Source organism: Physella acuta, unplaced genomic scaffold, assembly GCF_028476545.2.
Source record: "Physella acuta isolate Inbredline_101_S28 unplaced genomic scaffold, ASM2847654v3 ptg000387l, whole genome shotgun sequence".
Taxonomy (NCBI): domain Eukaryota; kingdom Metazoa; phylum Mollusca; class Gastropoda; family Physidae; genus Physella; species Physella acuta.
In genome coordinates, this window is record NW_026731906.1 from 85,044 (window position 1) to 103,166 (window position 18,123).

General features: G+C 34.7%; 1 protein-coding gene across 2 annotated transcripts in view; it reads left to right on the forward strand.

Annotated features, from left to right (window-relative positions):
• LOC131942094 (uncharacterized) overlaps positions 1-18,123 on the forward strand; it is a 64,570-nt gene that overhangs the window by 6,493 nt on the left and 39,954 nt on the right. For both annotated transcript variants that reach the window (XM_059301806.1, XM_059301805.1), the window contains exons 2-3: positions 3,829-4,488; positions 17,088-17,338. In XM_059301806.1, the coding sequence (XP_059157789.1) occupies positions 4,124-4,488; positions 17,088-17,338 (616 nt within the window). In that variant the 5' untranslated portion in view covers positions 3,829-4,123. The remainder of the gene's footprint in view (positions 1-3,828; positions 4,489-17,087; positions 17,339-18,123) is intronic.

Genomic DNA, 18,123 nt, shown 5'->3' on the forward strand with positions numbered 1-18,123 from the left:
GTTTTCGCCCAGACCAGACACAATTTCTGCAAAAACAGAATGCTAATTATTACTAATTAGTTGTTGTTTTCGCTAATTATATTTTAGGCAATACGTCTACATTTCTGAGGTAGATCCCGTCTCTTGCTTTCTCGCAAACCGCGACAGATACCCAACATAGACAGATATTTCTCTCAACTATCAACGGTAAAAATATTTTCTACGGAACTTTGAATGTGAATTTTTATAACAATGTGTACGGACTTAGTCTCGCGTTTTAAAATTGTCTCTACTGTCATTACCGAAGAAACCGCAAAAGATATCTAACGTAGACAGATACATCTCATGTAGACAGATATCTCACTCAAAATTTATACTATCTACGGTAAAAATATTTTTTTATGGAACTTTGAATGTGTATTTCTTTACCAATGTGTATGGACTTTAGTCTCGCGTTTTAAAATAGTCTCCATTACCAAAAATCAGGTTAATGGTAAACGGTCACGGTTCACTAATCGAATACCAGTTGAACAAAACAGTGCTACAAGAATCAGTTGAGGTTAAGACAGGGTTTAAGCGCTGGGTCTATTTGACCTGATTCCTGTGTGGATTTCTTTTTTTTTGTTCAAACTGTAGACTTCAAGAGCGGCCGGGCTTTGAGTTGTCACGGTTGATTGGTCACAGGTAGACTTGTAAACACGATCGATTGAGTGATTCGCCGACCTCAGCTCAAAGTTTGGTTCTATAAGGTTTAGCCATTAATAATTACATACGGTAATACGGATATTAACTACAGTAAATTGTAGTCAGCGTAGTGTTATATATATATATATATATATATATATATATATATATATATATATATATATATATATATATATATATATATATATCAAAGAAACGTTACGTTATTGTAAAAAGTTTGATATACTTGGTGTTGGATTTCATTGTTGTTTTCCGTGAAAGTGTTTAATAAATTTGTTCAGAATAAAACAGTGATATAGAATATCTTTTTTATTATAAATTAATCAAGTATTACATGTTGTATTTTATAAACATGATGGTTTTAAGCCGATCTGTTGTTTGTATAAGTACAAGCCTTTCCTCAGTAGTATTAAATTGTCCTGAACAAGATGGACTCATGTTTTATTTTTACCTGGTGTCCGTTATGTTTACCGAAGCGTGACTGGACCGCCCCTGGGAGATTGTGTTTAAGATAGGATCCTAGTCTCAGATATCTGTGGCCATGACAGATACCGTGAACTCGGCAGGTTTATTCTTGATTCGAACCTGCTGGAAATGTGAACCTACAACCGCTGACTCTATCAACTATTTTAGGCTAGATTATCGGAATGCTTAATCCATTTTCAGAATTATAAATAAGTATACATACATATATATATATATATATATATATATATATATATATATATATATATATACATATATATATATATATATATATATATATATATATATATATATATATATATATATATATATATGTATGTATATATATATATATATATATATATATATATATGTATATATATATATATTTATTTATTTATATAGGCTTATATATTGCTATATACATACAATGTATGTATGTATTTTACAAACATATATATATATATATATATATATATATATATATATATATATATATGTATATATATATATATATGTATATATATATATATTTATTTATTTATATAGGCTTATATATTGCTATATACATACAATGTATGTATGTATTTTACAAACATATATATATATATATATATATATATATATATATATATATATATATATATATATATATATATATATATATATATATATATGTATATATATATATATGTATATATATATATATATATGTATATATATATATATGTATATATATATATATATATATGTATATATATATATATATATGTATATATATATATATATATATATATATGTATATATGTATATATGCATATATGTATATATATATATGTATATATGTATATATATATATATATATATATATATGTGTGTGTGTATGTATGTATTATAGCGCGGTTATGGCCATTTCCATTGTTGTGCGGTGTGCGACATTTGTTTCTGCTGACTTAGACAATACCACCTTTAAATTACTAAGTGGGCTGCTTAAAAAACACCACTGCTAATTACCAAGTAATTAAGTTGTATTTTACCCAGAACGTTACATGACAGTTCGGGGCTCTCTGCTGTGTCCGGGCTACATAAATAACGGTCTGTGTGGGGGTGGGGTAAGGTGGGGTGGGGATGGATTGAGTGTGGTGAGAATTTGAATATTTCTTGTAATTTTCACTTTTATTGCATATAATCTCATTTTTTGTTGTTTATTTCCTATATGGAATATTTTAAACTTTAATGATTATACAGGAGAATTCATAAGTCTTTTATAAACTCGTGGTGTGTTTTTTTTTAAATTTCCAACAGATAAAATTTACAAAAAATGAACAGATTATAAAGGAAGAAACATTTTTATTTCCTATTAAGCGAAACTAATAATAACCTAAATATTTCCTTTAATAGACCAAAAACGTTTGTAGACCGTGCTTTCAATATGTTAGGGTAAGGTTTTGCTTTGACTAGTTAAGTTACTCTGGAAAGAGTAGGAATATTTATATCCATGCTGTGTGGTAGGTTAGGGTTTAGCTTTGACTAGCTTAAATTAGTCTGGATAGAGTAGGAATATTTTTTATCCATTTTGTGTGGTAGGTAGGGGTTTAGATTTGACTAAGTTACGTTAGATAGGGTAGGAATATTTATAATAATAATAAATACACCTGGCAACGAATGAATTTTCGCCTTTAACCCCATCTCCCCCCCCCCCCCACCCCACAACCCACTTCATCACATATAAAGCTCCTATAATTAACATTTCATTTGGATATCTATTTTTACACATATTTGCCTGAATATATATTTAAAAAAAAAACAACATATTCTGTTTAACATACCGTTTTAGGCAAGCAATTAAACCGTTGGACACCATACTAATGTTAACCCTTATCCACCCTCAGCCCCCCCCCCTCCCATTTCAACCCACGCGTGTATGTTTGCGACGAGTATCGCCGTATGGGTGGGGGTATTCTATTTTGACAGATACATGTATCTGTATATGTCGCGCCGGTGCCATACAAGACTCAACAGCCAACCGGTACGTGCCCACACCGGCTGTGCCGTACCGCCGACGATTGTTGTAGCTTTATTCACAACTTTGTGTATTCACAAATTGTACTTCATGCGGATTTACCTGCTGCTGAGTTATGTGAACCGCTTTATTATTATTATTTTTTAAAGTTGTGTTTTTTTTTTACCGAAACGAAATTTGATAATGTTGTAATCAAATTTCGGAGATCAGCGGTATGCAAATGAGACATGGTGGAGGATTAAGGGGAAGCTACTCTCGCTGGCGTAGGTAGTTTAAAAAGTCGTTTAGAGTTATCTCTGTCTCGGTATCAGTATGATCCGGAGCCGACATTTGACGTCATAACTGCTGAGGGTGATATTTGAATTGCCAAGCACGTTTGTGCTAAAGTTTTATGGGACCTTAAAATATGCTCAAGTAATTAGCGTTTTGCTGTGGAGACTAGATTCATTTCTATCTTCCTTTGGCTAAAAATATATACTAATTTTTTAGCGCTAAAAATAATCTAGCATCCAGCATTCTTGTTCTATTGGATGGTATTTCAAACGTGTTCTCTGTCTAGCGCTTTTCTTAATTTTCCCAAGAAGTGTTTTATCGTTTGAAAATATAGGTTGTGGTAAAAAATTATATTGTACAGAGTTTTTTTTTCCTCCGAAAAGGAATGTGATATTTTCATGACTGACTAAATCCTCAAAACGAAGTGGATTAAACAAATATAACAAAAGAGACTGACATTTATCGAAGTTGAGTTAGACAACATATCAAACAAACAAATTCTCAGGATTTGTTTTTATTTAAAGTTTGAATAAATTTAATAAAAAAGGACATTCCTTTTGCACGTGGATATGACGAACGCTACAAACAGTTTCTTTTTTAAGGCTCCCAAAACTAGTTTGTCTGTCAAATTTTGACAGACAAAACAAAACAAAAAAAAAACAGAAATTAGGCCTACAGATGAAACTTTGCAAACTAGAAACCACGGGTGCTAATGCCGTTTACGAAAAAGCGGAAGTGAAACTCCGGAATAAACTTTCTTTTGAAGAGGAAGAGCTTCAGAACTGTGACAATTTTCTACAAGTGCCCCGCAAGCGGCACCACTCTGAATGGGACTGCCCTAGCTCGTCTCCCTTGGACGGCTTCATGCAATTTGAGCAGGGTGCCTCCACGCTGGACGCGAGGCTCATGCGTGGCAGCGCTTCATCCCTCTACGACCTCACGGAGAGCGGCCATTCTATCTTGGATGCGGCGTGCTTGACCTTCGACCCGGAACGCACTAACGACAGCCATTTTGATATGCTTGAGGGTTACAGTTTCCTGTGGTAAATATTTTGATTTTTTTTTCAAAATTATCTTTTTTTTTTTAAATCTCCCCTCAGACATTTGCAGATTTTGAACACCTGTGATCTTTACGTCACAACGTGAAGGCTTTGCAGCTATCGCGCAAACTAAATGCCGTTTAAAAAAAACCCATCTAAAACAATTTAACAGTCAATTTATTAAGAAATTGAAAAGTCACTTAACATTTGAACTATCGCCTTGTTATGTATATTATATTTATCTTGCTGTATACCAGTCACATAATATAGTTTTAGATTAGAGTTATTTTTAAACGTTGAAACAAATCACTTCTGTAATTTTCAAAAGACTCACACAATGCTAGGTGAGATTTTAGTACAGGAAAAACACAATCTGACTTTGATTTTCTCAACTGCAATAAGCCAGCTAAGTTTGATTTGTATGTTTCATGACAGCAGGATTAAGGAGCGAAAATTAGCTTAAATATAACGTTTGCGTAACGTGAATAGCGTCATTTAATGGTGACTACTTTGACGTATAACGCAAAGAAAGCGTGAAGTCATGTATTGGTGACTAATTTGGCGTACATAATGCAGAGTGACGTCATTTATGGGTGACGCCCTTGACGTAAATAACCCCGAGTTGAGGCGAGCTGTCGTTAACAACGTTAACAATCTTGCATCTCTGTGTAGATAGTAAACCATAGTCAGCCAGGAGCACGCTACTCTTCCCTTGCTCCAGGACATCCGAATTGTTTCCCTTGGTTAGTTAATCTCTTTGAACTAACGACTCTAGTAGTGCTGAACGAGATACCATCAAAACATCAGAGCCGTGCAAGAAGGACTGGGTGGGCTTGCTGATTCACGGGGTGGGGGGGGGGGGGGGACATGGAGGGTGGGGGGGGGTGGGATGGCTTGCAATTCATTCATGTTAGGCTGAAACGTTAAATGTTTTTAATGGTTTAAATTTTATAGAATAATTTCTATCAAATATTGCATTCCTAACTGCCAAATGACCTCGCAATTTAAATTTTTTTTTTCAATAAATGATTAAATGTCAATGAAACTAGACAGCACGTATTCTTATCATGAGTGTACAATTGGCATAATGAACTCATTAACGCACCATTATCATTAAAAACCCACAAGTTCTCTTCCCCTAACCCCCTCCATTTGTAGAGCTATCACTTGATAGTCCTCGAGTACGGACGTCCCTTATAAAAACAAAATACTTGCTGATCTGGCAGTATTGAGAGAATTATGAGACCTGTATGGTGTCCTACCACTAACAATAGCGGAGAGGGCTAACTATAGCCCCATAGCCACGCTACCAAACACTAGGGACCAGGGCTAACTGTAGCCCCATAGCCCATCTATCTAACTCTAGGGACCAGGGCTAACTATAGCCCCATAGCCCATCTATCTAACTCTAGGGACTTTCGCTAACTGTAGCGCCATAGCCCATCAAACCAACAATAGGGACCAAGGCTAACTATAGCCCCATAGCCCCGCTACCAAACACTAGGGACCAGGGCTAACTGTAGCCCCATAGCTATCTTACACTAAAGGGCTACAGTTCCCACAGAAAAAAAAACACTATTCCCTCTTGTAAAACGTAACAACTGACGACTCAACAAAAAAAAATTTCTTTAACCAAACAAGCAACACCGGAACGGCTGTCAAGCTGATTTTATTTATTTGATGTCATTATTAACATTTCATTATAATTACACGTGTCGCAAATCTCTGTATGACACACACAAAAACACCCCCCTCCCCTAAAACATCCCCCCCCTCCACCTTTTAAATAAGCTTAGCCATGCTTGACTTATTTCTATGTTGAAAAATCAAATGGTTTTTTAATAATACTATAACGGCGTAAAATATATAAGGGTATAGTGTTAGTACCCAGCGACCCCAGTTCCTGTATTGTAATGGTGGTCCGTTGGACCGTACCCAGATATCATTCCGACAATGTCGAATACTTCATCGCAACCGCAGGCTAAAATGCACGTTGAATATTCCACCTCATAAATCCTATTGATACTTGGTTGTTTTTTTGTCTTGTCTTACCGCTCCAAATCACGTGAGAGTCATGTGGTGTGTGGAACCACGTCAGAAAAAAAAAATGGCGATCTTTTGAACCATGTTCGAAAACTTTGAGATCCCGGCTGTTAAGGGAGACAATTAGCACTCGGCTGATAAATGTCAAGTTTTGTTAGTAAAAATACGTTAACATTAGAGGTCTACGACAGTACATATTAATTTGTTTAAAGATATTTAGTGTTCAAATAGCTTGTGTTGCGTTAGCTTTAAATAAACCACAAATAAAATATAATTATGAACTAAATATATCAAAAGGTAAACCATAGTATATTGTCATATGCGCTGTGTACTTGTTCCTAACTAATTTCATGGGTTTAAGTGGGTGGAAAAAAATCGGCGAGTGTTAAAAAAATTAATTATTCCCATCAAGTTCTAGATTCCAGTTCCTAATATGTTGAAAAAAAATAACTTGCACATATTTCAAAACATAAAAAAGTTATAAAATTTCCCATCCAACATTCGCTAAAAATCCTGCGTTCAAAACAGATTTAATATTTTATTGCAAAACATTGCCAAAGCAAGAAGGGTAAGCGTACAAAGGGCGACCACTCTAAAGTCTTTCGTTCTATAGTTGTCTTTCATCTGCACGGAAAACATCGGATGTGCATGAGTGATCTTTTTAAAAAGTACAATTTCCAACACAAAGATGCGGAAAGTTGCGTCTTAATACACTTTAAAGTATTACGTTTTTTTTTCTTTTTAATGTCTGGGAAATATTTTCTTACCCACTGTTAGTGTTAACTGCACTAGACAGAACAGCTAGTAGAAAGAACCGCTGGTAGGCAGAACAGTAGATAGAACAGCTGGTAGACAGAACAGCTAGTTGATAGAACAGCTAGTAGACTGACGGATGATGCAAAAAAAAGTCAGAAAAGCAAACAAATCTAGATCTATGTTCGCTTTACCCATCCATCATTTCGAATAGCTCTGATTTTTTAAAATGGGAAAATGAACTTGATATCTGAATCTAGAAACGAGGTTTTTGATAATCCATTCTTGTATTCTTGTATTCCTATTTTTAAATATATTGTGAAACTTTTAAAAAGACAAAGCCATTTTTTTTACAATTGTATTTTCTTCTTATTTTTCAATTCTTTAATAAATCTTCTCCTACGTGGCAACGAAATTTATTATATTTTTTTAAATTTTCATTTACAATTCTTTTTCTTATTGTTATTGTTATATATAAATATATTTTTTTGAAATATAAAATAAACTAGCTTTTTAAAGACGGGTTCAAATACTAGTAAAGCATTTTTTTTTTCACATATTATGTGTATTAAAATATGTAAAGTGGCGTAAAGTGACGTAAAACCTAGCCCTGTATAAATTAACGAGTAATTGACTTGACATACAACTAAAATAAATTCGATATAATTAGAAAAAAATGTGTGTATATTATATATATTACGAACATAATGACACACAAAACGTGCATAAAATAATCCCACATTAAGATATAAAAAATACATTGAATAACCTACAACAATATGCAAAGTATCAATGATTTAAACATTAAGCACACAAACACGCACAAACACGCACGCACGCACACACACACAGACACACAGACACAAGCACACACACACAAACACACATTTGAAGAGTTGGGTGTTTTGAAACCAACCAAGCATGCTCATGTGAAGTGAAGTTCCTGCCTTATTTTTTTTTCTCCTAGACTGAAGAGTTATCAAGGTGAAATAATTCGTTACAGAAATAGAATCAATGGGAATTTTTTGCGTTACATTAAGGGCCCTGGACTTTCACAAAAAGTACTACAGACATACATACATACACATACACACACGTCTATATACACAGAGACGCACCTGGGACATACAATACTATGAACACATATAAAGTCACCCATAGACGATGAACTCATACACGCAGAACCATACAAAGTAGGCTCAATACTATACACACACATACAGATACATACAAAAAACACACATTTAAATAACGGTGTAGAAGTATGATTCACATGTGAAATTTTTCTAAGGGTTTCACTGTTGATTATTTAATAATTGAAAGGTTCACTAAAGGTGATTTCTAATCTTTATGCTACGGCTGATTTTAAAACTTTTAATGGACACCAGCGAGAAAAGTCTCAAAGGTATTTGAGAGGTGCATAAATTAATTTAAAAATCAGGCACGGCGTAGTTACAATTAATATGGTTATAAAATCCTGTCTGTATGGTTTTTTTTCGGACTTTACTAAAGATTGGGTGTATTTGATGTTTTTTAAATTTTTGGTAACTAAATAAAAATTTTAAGAAAAAGCAAAAACTGTTTGGTTTTCACGTGTAATGGCGACATAAACAATGGCCGCCATAAATTTTATTGTACACATTGTAAGCTAAAAATAGAAAAAATAGGTCATGGTGTTTAAATTTGCATAGTTATTTAAAAACTTGATCTGCAAAGTTTTGTAAACAAAATAACTATAAAGTGGGGCTGTCAGAAATCGATCACGGAGTTCATTTACAGCCAATCAATGTTTGTCTTACGAAAGTGAAACATCGGGTTATAACTTAGGCTTGATGAAAATAAATAGAAATGTAGCCTTAAACTCAACAAATTATTTTCAAGTTCTCTGGATCTGCAACTTGTATAGCATTGATTCTAAAAATATTACATTTCTGAATTAATTTTAGGCTTAAGTTTTTAATAAAATTTTATCTTTTATTAGTTTTATGGTCCTAAATCTAAATAAGCACATTTTTATTCCATGTCAACAACATTACGGAAGTAATCTCGTCAACTCGCTGGTGTTCATTACAATTGATTACGGTTTCAATAAAAGCTATTTTAAAAAGTGTGCTTAAAGCTAATTTCTAACCATTTTATCATATTTAATTCCGCTACAATTAAATTAAATAAATAATTTAATACTGTTAAATTTCTCATTATTTTGTGTAATAGGATTTTAAATTACGAGATCAGCTAATTCGAATGGATCCCTACATTGCAAGTAATGTTTTAGACTACAGTATTAATAGGTAGCTGTGTCAGCATAGTTAGTATTGATTATTTATAATTCAGAGTAAATCAGATTCATATTTGACACTATACGTTCGGAATGAAACTTGAGCTTCTAACAATCAATTTTAACTCATGGTGATTGATTTGCATAAGGGGGGAGGGGTTGGGTGCAGAGGCGTAGCGAGGGAGGGGGCGGGGGGTGCGGACCACACCGGATGACACCATTTAGAGGGGTGACACCAAGGCAAAAAATAGCAAAATATATAGAGAAAAACTTGAGGGGGAGGGGTGCAAATCGAAAGTTTGAGTGGGGGGGGGGTGCAAATCGAAAGTTTGAAAGTTTGTCCCCGGGAAGGGTCACTACGCCTCTGGGGGTGACACCATTAAGTGCCGCACCGGGTGACACCCGACCTCGCTGGTTGGGTGTGTTGTGTTATACATTTTTATACATCATGCTGATTAAATTTATACAAGAGGTACTTTACTAAATCCTTAGAGCTTCTTATTTCTTTTTTTTTTTGTTAAACCCACTCCAATGTTATTTTCTTGGGCGTCCGAGCAAGATTTGATTTCATGTGTCTCTGAAATCAAGCTGTGTTACGTATTCCAAGCACTGAGAATTCAAATCACATTTAAATCACATGCCAATTATGCGTTGCTTAAATGTGCCTGATTTGCACATGAAAACATTTAAACTTCCATGACAAAATAAAATTTTGGTTTAGTTTTGCATTGGAATTACCCTCATATTAGGAAATAAGTCAAACGAAAGTTATGGTTAAAATATTTTAGAGAGGAAATTATCTGAAAAAAGTTATAGTTTACGGTGTCTGAAAAAGAAGTTATCGTTTACAATTGTCTGAAAAAGTTTTAATTTACAGTGGAGTGTTTGGAGGTAGTTATAATTTACAATGGAGTGTTTGGAAGGTAGTTATAATTTACAGTTGAGTGTCTTGAAGGTAGTTATAATTTACAGTGGAGTGTTTGGAAGGTAGTTATAATTTACAGTGTAGTGTCTTGAAGGTAGTTATAATTTACAGTGTAGTGTCTTGAAGGTAGTTAAAATTTACAGTTGAGTGTTTGGAAGGTAGTTATAATTTACAGTTGAGTGTTTGGAAGGTAATTATAATTTACAGTTGAGTGTTTGGAAGGTAATTATAATTTACAGTTGAGTGTTTGGAAGGTAGTTATAATTTACAGTTGAGTGTCTGGAAGGTAGTTATAATTTACAGTTGAGTATGTCTGAAAAAGAAGCTGGAATATACACATTTTAGAGGTCGAAAACACAAGAAAAGGAAATTGTTTTGCTAGAGACTGTTATGCGCAACTCTTTGTTAAACATTCTTGTCAATATATGCTGCTGGTTTTGGAAAAATCGTTTATTGGCCTAGTTTACTTATAACTAACTAACTCATCAGTAATCAGCAATAACAATCCAAGTTTTTAAAAATTAGTTTGCCAAAGAAGGGTTTGTTTGCATCTTCAAACGTGAAAACGTATTTTATTCAAGTAAACAAACTATTTATAATCTATCAAAGGGCTAATGCCTTCCGTTGAAGACTAGTTAGTACTTGTAACCTCACGCCCTTAGCAAGAGGGGGGTGAGGATTAATCCGCCGGCAGCATTTGTGTCGGTGTGACAGACAGACTAGCGCCCCGTCAAGCTTTTAAAAGAGTCACCAGCATGGACCCCTGGGGTGCCTTCATGTCCTGACCCCCCCCCCCGGGGCGCCCAGAAGTAAATATGAAATCCACGCAACGACGCAGCGGCTGGCAGTGTTTTGAAACCGCCAATTCACCTTGGGATTCCCGTACACCCGAGCAGTGATCTCCTGAGTTCAACACAACCCAAACATGGGAGGTAATCGACTCGTTAGACTTTACATGGGAGGTAATCGACTCGTTAGACTTTACATGGGAGGTAATCGACTCGTTAGACTTTACCACAATATGCTATCTCTTGTTGTTTAAGGCGCAGTTTGATAGGGCTGTGATTATCTAGGTTGGAGGTCAACTAGTGACCTGAATCAATCAAGAATTAAATAAATGTTCATGTTGCTGTCAAAAACGTAGTCGTGTAAATAAAAGATTCGAGTTGTTATTCTTATTTTATTTTTTTATTTTGAGTTTTTAATTTTTTTTTAAATTTTTTTTTTAGTTTTAGTTGTCATTTTCTAATTCTGTGAATTTTCGAGCACTCTATACGCTTTGATCGTTTTTTTAAATACTTTTCTACAATATTTTGGTAATATGTGCCCTTGTATTTCATGTTGGGCAATCTATCACAATGAATTATTATTGGTATAAAAAAAATGTAATATTTGAACTGAGAAAATAAATAAGACGACAGAAGAAAATATCAAACTGATTAGGATTTTAGAAAAAAAAAACATGTCATTGAAAGAAACGAGACAGTCTTTTTGATAAACACATAACTTGTCCCCCCCCCATCCCCCATCCCCCCCCCATCTTAAATTGTTGAATAACATAGTAGTCTCCTTTGCTAACTGCACATTTAGCTGTTATTATGAACGGTTAGGTTACGGGTTAGGGTTAAACATTGTTTTATGCAGTATCTGTGTAAAGATATCGAGAATACTTAATTGTACTCGTTACCGTCTTAGACACATTATGTTAATATGGAAATTAATCAATCAATCAATCACCCCTCAACACGTATTGTGTTCATTGGGGCACCAGTTTATTTTTTCAAAATTTTCTATCAGCTGCCTCTGCCCTGTGCTGCCCTGTGTAGTTCTACAACAGGCAATCCCGTCCAATCTTTGATGTCATCCATCCAATGACGTCTTTCCCTTCCCCTTCTTCCCCCTCCTGGCACAGTGCCTTGCGTTATTGTTTTTGGATACTAATAGGCTGTTTGATCTTACGACATGCCCACACCATCTTAGTCTTCTTGTTTTTATAATGCCCAGTAGACTCTCAAAGCAACCAGTCGCATTAGCGATCCTTCCACAGACTCCGTGATTTGTTGTGTGGTCTCTGTATCAGATCCCCAGGGTCTGAATTCTTCTCTGCGTTGAGGGTAAGGGCCTCACATCCATACAGGAAGACAGGCAAACAATGACCGCATGAGTTTAACTTTAGTGCCAATATAGGTTGCTTTGTCATGCTTCTTAATATACCGAGTGATGTTGTTGTTTGTGCTAGTTTATACACTTCTTGCAAGTAATCCTTACTTCGTTCCATCATTACATAAGAGAACAGTACATCCGGAAAATCGAAAGTACTTCAGGAAAATAGACAGCACTCCCCTAGGTTCCGACCTAAATATTCTATTCTTCTTCTTCTTCGTTCTTAATTGATGGAGGATTTAGACAACAAGTCCAACTTCGTGAATTCTATTTACTTTGATGAAGCAACCCCCCCCCCCTTCCTCTTCCAACGCCCTTGGCATACAGAGTCATTCCCTTAGTTCTGTTTTAATAAACATATTTTGTCACCTATCCCAAGTAAATCGAAGCCCAGTACTTTAATTTAACAGACAGCGCATCCCTTATTACTGCTTTAAACATATCCATGTACTTTGCCAAGTAAAAGCACTCCAGTACTTCAGTTTAACTTGACACTAGCGCCTATAATGTAATCCTGCCGTAAGAAAAAAAAAACCTTGCCAATGTGAAATACCATACGGTTGATCAACAAAATAAAAAAAGTGACAGCGGCTTGCATCTGATGAATGATACCTGTGGTGTGGACTTGCCTGCTATGGATATTTAAATAGACAGATGCACAAAACCCCCTAATCCCTTTATTGCAGTATCTAATTCTGTAATTTGTCAACATTATGTCGTATGTGGAATGGCGGGTGGAAAGGTTATTGGGGGAAAAATATGTTTACGCTGAAAGACATTTGGGATGCAATGTTCTACAGTTCAGCAGTACGGAACTGATAGATTAAACATGACGTTTGGCTTACTGGTGACACTGCGATGTTAGTTTCGTAAATACTAGTATAGATTTTTAAATCTTAATTTAGTATACGTTTTAAGATGTTAGTTTGGTATACATTTTTTAATGTTAGTTTGGTATAACCTTGTGTATGTTAGTTTCGTAAATACTAGTATAGATTTTTAATGTTAGTTTATTATACATTTTTTAATGTTTGTCTAGTATACATTTTTTAATGTCAGTTTGGCATAACACTTTGTATGTTAGTTTCGACTGATTTTTAAATGTTAGTTTTGTCAAGTTTTTTTTTTAACTTAATTTTGCATAGTTTTAAATGCTAGTTTCGTAAAACAGTCTAGAAAACTTTTTTAATACACTCAGCAGAATGTCAGTTGTCAGTTTTATATTAATTATTTAAATTTGCATGTCATATTTATAAAAACTGCATGCAGTTTAAAATCGGATGGAATTTCCACTCACCCCCCTTCACACACACCTATACTCGCACCAACCAATCATTTTGCTGTTCTCTTTCATATATTCAAGGGTACGAATTACTAGTAGATATTAGGTATATCTGTGTGGGTGATTTGTGTAATGGGTACCAGCTGTGAATAAAATTAGGTATATCTGAGCCGTTTCAAAGCGATCACATATGAGAAATAAGTATATCTGAGACGCTTCAAAGCGATCACTTACGGTTAAATTAGGTATATCTGAGCCATTTCAAAGCTATTGCATATGGTTAAATTAGGCATATCTGAGCCATTTCAAAGCTATAAAATATGATTAAATTAGGTATATCTGAGCCGTTTCAAAGCTATAAAATATGGTTAAATTAGGTATATCTGAAGTGTTTCAAAGCTATTGCATATGGTTAAATTAGGCATATCTGAGCCGTTTCAAAGCTATAAAATATGGTTAAATTAGGTATATCTGAAGTGTTTCAAAACTATCACATATGGTTAAATTAGGTATATCTGAAGTGTTTCAAAACTATCACATATGGTTAAATTAGGTATATCTGAAGTGTTTTAAAGCGATCACATATGGTTAAATTAATTATATCCATGTTGGTGAGTATTTTATCACGGCCTCCTGTCTTGACGTGTAGCACTGCGTGCTCTTCAAGTTTAAAAATGGCATCCGTTCTACAGAATTTTACCCCGAACTCTGCCCATTTTCTGTCCTTTATGAACGCATGTAATCTGCAGCTTAAAGTGCTCAACATTGTTATCTTCTTCTACCTGGATTTTCTTTTATCTTTTGTTATTTCGTTAAATACTGCAGAGGCGTAGCGAGAGCGGGGCGGGGGGTGCGGACCACACCGAGTGACACCACGAAGTGCCGCACCGGGTGACACCCGACCTAGCGACGCCACTGAAATACTGCAAGCTATAACCGACACGACGATTGTGTTAAATATTTTTCCTTTCAGCATGGGATGTCAGTGCACCTTCATACAAGCCGACTTACAATTCCCTTTCGTCCAAATCCCCCCACCCCTTTTTTAAAAAAAAAAAATGGAAATTTTCATTATACATTATTGTGTTAAACTAATTAGATTAAATGAATATTTGTTTTTCGTTTAAAAAAAAAGTTTTAGTATGGCATTCCTGCTATTTTATACTTAAGTCTGTTATTAAAAAAAAAGAAATGCTGATTGTTTTGTTTTTTGTTATCAAACAAAAACCGCGTTTCTAAAATTTTAATGCCCTTCAGCTGAGAGAAGAATTTTAAATAACACAGTTGTTCATGGGATTAGCCAATACATGAACTTAAACATGTATTTGTTGAAGTATTCAGCCTTTAATCCTCGGTGTAATTCCTCCTATATCTCTTCCCTGCGTTGGGGGACCTCACGCGTGAGTGGGTACGAAAATGTAAAGCCTTCGTGCAATTAAATGGGCGGGTTAAACAATAGGCGTTGAGGAAAGTAAAATTAATTTTCACGTTTGCTGTAAGTGATTATTTTTAAGTACTCAATTAAAACTACAATCAGTAAAGATGGTGTAACCTCTCTAGTTCTGTTTCACCTCATCGATAGATAGTATTCTGTGAATGTGATTTAGAAGGCTTTCTGCATGAGATAACTTTTGCTCCAAACACACACATACACACACACACACATATATATATATATATATATATATATATATATATATATATATATATATATATATATATATATATATATATATATATATAGACATATATCTATGTATATATATATAGACAAATATCCACATATATATACATATTATATATATATATATATATGCATATTTATATACATATATGTATATATAGATAGATAATTACATATATATATATATATATATATATATATATATATATATATATATATATATATATATATATATATATACATATGGTATTGACTGACGTCATATTTATACCGCTCTGACGAATATATGACTACGTGACATTGTAGCCCCTCTACCCGTTTGTTGACTGTTATCTGAATAAAGCCGACACCCACGCTAACAACTGCACACAACAAGGGCAGGTAATTCTCACTACTGAGTAGCTTGAGAGTGTTGTCAACTGCGCAGTTGTCTCCCCGTGTGGGCGGCGGTGAATGGATCGTTGTACGGAAATAATTTTGAAAACTGTTTAACACCAATTTTTTGTTTACGACATCTTGCTTTTAAAAATAAAAGCTGAATATAGGTTATGGAGTATGTTTTTAATTTACTTTTTTTTTTTTAGCTGTGTAGCTCTAACTTAAAACGAATATTTAATGTTGTAGCGTAATGGAATTCTAGTTTACTTCCCCACCTCCACAATAGGCAGTAATAAAATCTGATACGGGATCAGATAAAATCAGACTTTCACTTCCCTCCCCCCCCCCCCCCTCACTTCAAATCTAGCGCACCTGTTTTGTTTTGTCCCATGCTACTCTAAACATAGACACAAAGGACTATCTATCCACTGATGATTGCTTCCCTTTTTATTTTTCGACGCTGATCACATTTCAAGTAGTTGCATAACTAAATGAATCGAGTTGTTTATTTTTATGTTTAAAAAATTACATTTTAAGCAGTCTAAGTAGAAATTAAAGCCGTTTTTTGAAAAAAAAAAGTGCAGAAATGATTAACAGTGGGTGTCTGTTTTAAATTGCTTTTTTGTTATATATTGTTTAAAAATATTTTAAATTTATTTTGGGACAAAACAGAATACTTGGCTATTTAGATGTTGTTTTTTTTTTTTACCTTTCCCATCCCCTCTCTGGAATTCTGTATTTTTTCCTATTTTGTGATTGAGATATTTTAGCGGGTTATGTTTAGGTTTTGGGCTTTAAGGTTTGGGCTAGTTGGTGTTAAACATATGTCGATAAACGTGTGCAGTTTAACCTTGAAGTGTTTAAGATTAGCTTTAGATTACAGTACCTTTACTATATTATATTGGAAGCACTTCTGCATAACAGTAAAAAGTATTTAATCATTTGTTTTCAATCATCGATTTATCCATCAAGCCAAATGACTTACTCCCCCTATTAACACCAAAACTACTAACTTGTTTCTCTGTTCATTGTATGATATATTCCCCCAATCTAAACAAAACCAACTAACCTGTTCCTCTCTCTCTCTCCCTTTCAGGGAAAATTTTAAAGAAGAAGACACCTCTCCAACCTCCACCTCCAACATCACCCCCCTCCCCAGCCACCCCACCCCCGTCCCCTCGGACGAGAACACCATCAGCAGCAGCACAAAGTCCTGTGAGGAGTCCCCCTCCGCCCTATCCCCACCCCTAGGCACCAGCAAACGGAAGTCCTCCGTGGACAGTCCGCCTGATGACGTAGGCGCGTTCTTCGGCCACCCGTTAACAAAGGCGACCAACGCTCTAATAGGTAAGACAATTTTTTTCCATACTACGTTAACATGGACATTGTGTTGGAGTGGATCCCTTCCAACACTAAAATCAATAACGAAGAAGAAGAAGAAGGCTAATTCTCTTGAATCGCCACATAATCTAAAAGCGAAAGAAAAGTAAACTAACCCTTTCGGACCTGATGGTGTGTTGGACAAAGCTGGATGGACTCAGGAACATTCTGGAATCCGAACTCGAGACTTTCGTGTTAGCTGTTGTGTTGAAAGAGGAACTCACTTTCAGTGGAATTAATAAGATAAAACAAGCAAATTTACAGTTCTGAGCGAATTGTTCAATGCTGTTTTGTTTTGTTTTTTTCGCCCTCATTTCATCTACCTGAGTTATAGAGAACCACCTAACAACGTAATGTTCCTTTTGAAATTAGGAAATATTACCCTGAAACTATATCTGAGGTAGTTTTACACTAGGAACTGCTTGCTTTGATCTAACCATATTTACATTTTGAATATTTAAAATGTTTAAAGTATTTTCTAAAACTGACCATTCGTTTGACCAGTTATATTTAAAATAAAATCCCCACTATCTTTAACTTCCGCTCAAATTACCTTGTCAATCATGAACGACATGGTCGCAAGTACAGTCTTAGGACTTTCGCCCACCTTCAAAGAAAGTTCTCGAACCTGGGAACTCCCAGAGAGAAATTACATTGTCCTCGGCACAGATCACGTGATCTATGTTTTTTTCTTAATCCCCACCGACTGTTTACTTAACCTTAATCCCTCGAGACTTGAACCACACACATCC